This window comes from Bison bison, unplaced genomic scaffold (genome assembly GCF_000754665.1).
Source record: "Bison bison bison isolate TAMUID 2011002044 unplaced genomic scaffold, Bison_UMD1.0 scf7180017864535, whole genome shotgun sequence".
Taxonomy (NCBI): domain Eukaryota; kingdom Metazoa; phylum Chordata; class Mammalia; order Artiodactyla; family Bovidae; genus Bison; species Bison bison.
This window is the reverse complement of record NW_011495084.1, coordinates 6,089,357-6,096,294: the sequence shown is the minus strand read 5'-3', so window position 1 is coordinate 6,096,294 and position 6,938 is coordinate 6,089,357. Positions and strand designations below refer to the sequence as shown.

The 6,938-nt window shown below is 36.9% G+C and overlaps 1 protein-coding gene across 1 annotated transcript in view; it reads left to right on the top strand.

Moving 5' to 3' along the window:
- SLC6A15 (solute carrier family 6 (neutral amino acid transporter), member 15) overlaps positions 1-6,938 on the top strand; it is a 56,755-nt gene that overhangs the window by 26,451 nt on the left and 23,366 nt on the right. Inside the window, exons 3-5 of the mRNA XM_010832033.1 lie at positions 4,455-4,612; positions 4,984-5,110; positions 6,378-6,559. Of these exons, the coding sequence (XP_010830335.1) occupies positions 4,455-4,612; positions 4,984-5,110; positions 6,378-6,559 (467 nt within the window). The remainder of the gene's footprint in view (positions 1-4,454; positions 4,613-4,983; positions 5,111-6,377; positions 6,560-6,938) is intronic.

Here is a 6,938-nt window from a genome sequence, read left to right as displayed (position 1 = left end):
AAGTTCACGGTTCACATATTGCTGAAGCCTGGCTTGGAGAATTTTGAGCATTACTTTACTAGTGTGTGAGATGAGTGAAATTGTGTGGTAGTTTGAGCATAGGGCTATTAAATTAAAATAACTTTAATATTTGCTTTACTTTCTTTACCATCTTTACTATATACTTATATGGAAGCTGTTAAAACAAGTGTGTTTAAATACTAAATGTTTTCTACGTGGCATTTCAGCACATAAAGGAAAGAATGCCTATTTTGGTATTTGATTCCAGTTTGTGATAGGTTTGGTGACAGGACAAAAACATGGTTTTATTTTATTTTTTATTTAATTACCAACCTATAAATCAGTTGAAGTAATAAAACCATTCTCATGTGAAATGGTTTCTTTTAGTCACTAAGATAAAAAGCTAAGGTGTCAGGTGACAAAATACATTTAATGTCTTGCTTACTTAATTCAACCAGGGGAAGACCAACAGGTTTGGGGAAAAGTAGGAGAATCCCGGGGACAGGGGAGCCTGGTGGGCTGCCGTCTATGGGGTCACACAGAGTCGGACACGACTGATGCGACTTAGCAGCAGCAGCGTGTGTGATGGCTTCCCAGGCGGCGCTGGTGGTAAAGAACCTGCCTGCCAGTGCAGGAGACGTGAGATGTGGGTTCAATCCCTGGCTTGGGAAGGTCCCTGGAGAAGGAAACGGCAACCTACTCCAGTATTCTTGCTTGAAGAGTCCCATGGACAGGAGTCTGGCGGGTTATAGTTCATGGGGTTGCCAAGAGTAGGACATGACTGAAGCAACTTAGCCCAGCACACACAACCTGTGTGATAAATCTGCCTGAGAGGTAAGAATCAATACATGGAGTTGGTGGTACACTACCCATCACTCCACTGAACCTGCAAGCTCCTTAGCTAGTCTTTAATATCACAGATTAATTATTTACCAAATCAGCCACAAGTAGCTAAGTACTACCCTGCTTTATATTTCGCAACAAATTATCCCATTTGCAAGATGGGCAGAAGATGAATTCTTATTTTCATAAGACCTTTTGCCTTATGCACTTTATTGACCATACTATTGAGGAAGAGGCTATCTTGGCTGAAAACTCAGGTTTCTTTCTGTTTGATACAGTATTAGTCTTGGTGGAAAACTCTAAAGGATTTCATTGTTAGTTATCAGTTAGCAAAAATGGCTCTTGCTCCTTACTTTTATATGTAAAGAAAATCAAGATGCCCTTCCAAGAATTGTCCCCTGTCTTCTAATTACAAGTGCTAGAGAGTGATATTATAAAACACCAATGGACTTCATTATTTTGAGATGGCTGTTGGAGTTTAAAAGGTGGTACTATGCATGCAGTATAGCTTTGAGCATCTAGGTATTTGTTTAAACAGTCTCAACTTGCATAAATCGTATTCATCATTTGAGGTACTTTATGAATAACAGAATAAAAAGTAATAGACCAATATACGTTGATCTGTCTGGAGATATTACTTAAAGCACAATGCTTAAGCTTGAGAGTGAAAGGGAGAATGTTAGTTGCTCAGTCATGTCCGACTCTTTGCCGCCCAATGGACTGTAGCCTGCCAGGCTCCTCTGTCCAAATGATTTCCCAGGCAAGAATTCTGAAGTGGGTAGCCATTCCCTTCTCCAGAGTATCTTCCTGACCCAGGGATCAGACCCAGCTCTCCCGCATTGTAGGCAGATTCTTTACCATCTGAGTGACCACGGTAGCTCTGTTTAAGTTTAGTAAGTGTTATAATATAGAAACTACCAGCTCAGGTTTTGAAGCCAATTTGACTATGAAGCCTGGCTCTTTCCTTCACTATACAGGTGATCTTTCACAAGTTAACTTACTATTTCTGGCTTCATTTCCACACCTGTAAAATGAGGGTAATAATTGTGCTTGCTGCTGCTGCTGCTAAGTCACTTCAGTCGTTTCCGACTCTGTGCGACCCTATAGACGGCAGCCCACCAGGCTCCCCATTCTGTGGGATTCTCCAGGCAAGAACATTGGAGTGGGTTGCCATTTCCTTCTCCAATGCATGAAAGTGAAAACAGTGAAAGTGAAGTCGCTCAGTCCTGTCCAACCCTTAGCGACCCCATGGACTGCAGTCTTCCAGGCTCCTCCGTCCATGGGATTTTCCAGGCAAGAGTACTGGAGTGGGGTGCCATTCCCTTCTCCAATAATTGTGCTTACCACACTGGATTCTTGTAAGGAATAAATAAGTGATTACATGTAACATGGATAGAAGTATGCCCGGCAAGTAGTAAATGCTCAGTTGTGTTTTAACTAGGACTATTTTAATTTCCAGGACTGTAGAGTAATTTGAGTCAGAAGAAATGGCTAGGTATCTAATAACATGTCATGTGCACATACCTGAGAAAATATTCCCAATGAGTCCAGTCTTCATTCATTCTCTTTTTTTTTCTCCTAGTTGTTCACACACACGTAAACCTATTCACACCCCAGGATTTCATGCAGGTGTTAAAGTGCATTTTCAGTCCTTCAGGAAACATTCTCAGGTCATTAGAGCCTGAATGCTGTTAGTCATCTTAGGGTTTGAATTTTGATAATTCTGTTTTATAATCTCACGCATCGATGCTTTACATTACATACTCCTTTGTAGAATCAACTCATGTCTCAAAGTCTGAAAATCAGCTGTAAGAGAGTAGAGATTTTCTACCAACCACCATTTTAAAGGAAATTCTTATACATGGAAATTATTTAAGAGGTGTATAGACACTGAGATAAATGACTTGAAAAAAAATCATTAATATTTACCTCTTCAACAGAAAAGGTACCAGAACAATTTGAACAGCTTCCAAAATCTATTCAATACCATTATTCATTTTCTTTTTAATGAGAGAAATATAATGAATGGCCTCCTCTTTAAAAAGGGCATTAGTCCCCACTTGGTAGTATCTGGTTGGAAAAAACTCCAGATATGAAATTTGAATTTAGCACGTCCATTTTAAAGATTATCTAATGAATAATTTGCATATGTATTCTCATTTAGATATGAGTACAGGTTTCTTGTTAGACTTTATCAATAATAGAGTCTAATATTAACATTGTCAATTGATTTAGTACATTTTTAAGTCACTGGGCATATGTCTTAAGTTGAGATTTAGCTATAAAATAATATGCATATATATTTAAGTATGAAAACTTTACTATGAAAAGATAGCACATATATTTTATAATAGCTATTATCTTTTTTTTTTTTTTAATTAGTGTTCATTCAGTTCAGTTCAGTCACTCAGTCGTGTCCGACTCTTTGCGACCTCATGAGTCACAGCATGCCAGGCCTCCCTGTCCATCACCAACTCCAGGAGTTTACTTAAACTCATGTCCATCGAGTGGGTGATGCCATCCAGCCATCTCATCCTCTGTCGTCCCCTTCTCCTCCTGCCCCCAATCCCTCCCAGCATCAGGGTCTTTTCCAGTGAGTCAGCTCTTCGCATGAGGTGGCCAAAGTATTGGAGTTTCAGCTTTAGCATCAGTTCTTTAAATGAACAACCAGGACTGATCTCTTGGACTGGTTGGATCTCGTTGCAGTCCAAGGGACTCTCAAGTGTCTTCTCCAACACCACAGTTCAAAAGCATCAATTCTTTGGCATTCAGCTTTCTTTACAGTCCAGCTCTCACATCCATACATGACCACTGGAAAAACCATAGCCTTGACTAAACAGACCTTTATTGGCAAAGTAATGTCTCTGCTTTTTAATATGCTATCTAGGTTGGTCATAACTTTCCTTCCAAGGGGCAAGCATCTTTTAATTTCATGGCTGCAGTCACCATCTGCAGTAATTTTGTTGTTACCTACCCCTTAACAGAGTTTTGGAAAACCAAAAATTACTTATTTCCCGAAGTGAACTTTTTTCTATAACATATATATGGGAAAAAAATACCATTTGTCTGTGGTAGATGTTCTTTTTCTTTTTTCTTCTCTTTTAGTCTAAGCAGGCATTTCTTCTTCCCTGTTGTTACTTAGGGAAAAAGTCAGTTTAGTGTCATATCATCTCATTCATTTTGATTTATCAGATTTGAAATGCATGATTTAGATGAGTTTGAGTAAAATTTAATAAATGACTTCATTAACATTTTGTGAATAAGACTTCCAGGAGCCTTTGAAACCTATTTCAGAAAATATTTTGAGGAATCAGTTATTTTTACAAAAAGTAAAGTTGTTTTACCTTTTCAGTAAAATGAAACTAAAGCTATTCATTGATATCCTTAGTTTTTTTCATAATTATTTTTTATCAGAAACTATTGGTAGCAGTCAAATTCAGGTTTCTGATACCAGAAAGCTTAAAGTAATGAAATTGCATTTTCTCTAAAGTCTTTTATAATTATACGTATGGAAGTTTAAATGTCATCTTTCATGAGATAATCAGAATTAGTGTATTCTATACTGTGGCTGTTGAAAATATAATCTATTTTATTTGTTCTTCTCTCTATAGGTGCCTATCTTTTGCCATATTTAATACTACTACTGGTAATAGGTATTCCCCTTTTCTTTCTGGAACTTTCTGTGGGTCAAAGAATTCGGCGAGGAAGCATTGGTGTGTGGAATTACATAAGCCCTCAACTGGGAGGGATTGGATTTGCAAGTTGTGTTGTAAGTTTCCTGGTATGGTATATGCCATATGATTTTTTACAGGGTTTGTAATTATATAGTCTGAAGTTAAAAGCAACCTTGGAGTGTGTATTTCTCTAACTCAACTCTTTAATCATGTGTTAAAAAAACCACTCCTGGAGCTTGCACTAATACCCAAAATATGCTGTAATGTGAATGTAGTACAATCTTGTTAATGTGTTTTCTTAAGGCCTGTGAGAGTCATCATTTTAGAAAAGATAATGTGTCTCAAATAAAAATTTAAAAAGTTTTTTTTTTTTTAAGTATTAAGTGGGGTTTGATCCATCTCATCTCATTGTTTCAAAGGTAGGGGCAGGAGAATTTTAATGTAATCACACTATTTTATTTTGCAGGTATGCTTTTTTGTGGCTCTCTACTACAATGTCATCATTGGCTGGAGTCTGTTTTATTTTTCTCAATCTTTTCAGCAGCCTCTGCCTTGGGATCAGTGTCCTTTGGTGAAAAATGCTTCACACACTTGTAAGATATCTACAATGTAGAGTTTTTGTATCTAAAGATCATAAAGTTAGTAAAGCTGGGAGCTTTCAAGATATTTTTTCTAAAATCTTTTGAAGTGATTGTAACAAACTTTCCTTGAATACTCAGAAAGATAGAGTTTGGCATCATTTATTTAGTTCTTTATTTTATTGTGTTATTTTATGTTATTTTATTGTGCCCCAGGATGTTAGGATAAAAAATTATCAGCCTTCAGTTACAAACTTAGACAATATTTTATTTTGTTCATCTTTATTGATGTCTTACATTTGCATTAAAATAAAAAAGGGGAGAAAAAGAATAATTTAGATTGAAGAAATTGTTTTTATGTCTTGGGTTCTGTTGTTCTATGTTTTTCTTATCTTTTAATTTTATATCCTAGAATATAAAGAATAATTCTGTAGCGCTGTCCGGTAAATATCGAATGTAACATACATATGTAGTCTGAAATGTTCTTAGTCGCCATATTTACAAAAAGTAAAAAGGGACAGTTGAAATATTTTATTTAGTCCAATATATCTAATATATTAATATTCTAACATAAATTTAATGTAAAATAGTGATGTAATAATTTACATTGCTTTTCTCATACTAAATCTCCAAAAACCCCTTTGTATTTTATGTTTACAGCACAAGTCACTTGAGACTAGGTCCATTTTGAAGGTCACATATGTGAAGCAGCTAGCATTTTTGCTGGCTCTGCCCCCTAGGAAGTCAATCAGATAATTTTGGGGGCAAAAGGGGCTATAAAACTGATATGTTTTAATCACCTTGATAAAAGCTAGTGCTTTCATGCTCAGTCTTGTCTGACTCTCTGTGACACTTTGGACTATATAGCCCTCCAGGCTCCTCTGTCCATGGGATCTTCCAGGCAAGAATACTGGGGTGGGTTGCCATTTCCTCCTCCAGGGGATCTAACCAGGGGAACCCCATCTCCTGTGTCTCCTGCATTGCAGGCAGCTTCTTTACTTGCTGAACCATCAGAAAAGCCCCTGATAAAAGCCTCACACATTCCTATTTTAGAAATGTGTAACAAGATAATCATCAAAGAGGATTTGTGTTTGTTGATTTTTTTTTTCATATTTTTTCACAGGAGATTTCACTGTGGATTTAAATGCTTCTGTAGAAGCATTAAGAAAAGTAGTACTTTTCTAGGAAATGTTAAGAATTGATTTACAGGCTTACTGGGGGAAAAAAATAGCCTCGTTACTCTTTCTTGTCTGAAATGATTGTGTTACCTTTCTTTCTACAGTTGTAGAGCCAGAATGTGAAAAAAGTTCCGCCACTACCTATTATTGGTACAGAGAAGCACTGAATATTTCCAGTTCCATTTCTGAAAGTGGTGGCTTAAACTGGAAGATGACCATCTGCTTGCTGGCTGCCTGGGTTGTGGTGTGCTTGGCTATGATCAAAGGCATTCAGTCTTCTGGAAAAGTTAGTATGTCAGAGCCCCTCCTGCTTCTGCTAAACATCTAATCGCCATTCCTGGGAACTATTCCCACCCCCGGCCCCTCTCCACCCAATATAAATAAATCTGTCTGAGCAAGCTGCAAGTAACACTTCAATCTAGGCAGTTAATTAAAGACTGGTAAAAAGTGGTATTTTTTTAAAAAATGTGTTTAGACCAAGGAAAGGACACAAATAAAGATGTAAGTTTTTTATAATGAAATCTAAAGTTGTTTATAATCTTTCCTTCTTCTATCAAGATCTGTTTTGAACTTTTTTGTCGACACTTAACAGTCCTTTCGTTTTACTGGTATTCAGCTGAACCTAATGTTTTAGTTGTCTGATTAGTTCCAATCATGGAAATTGG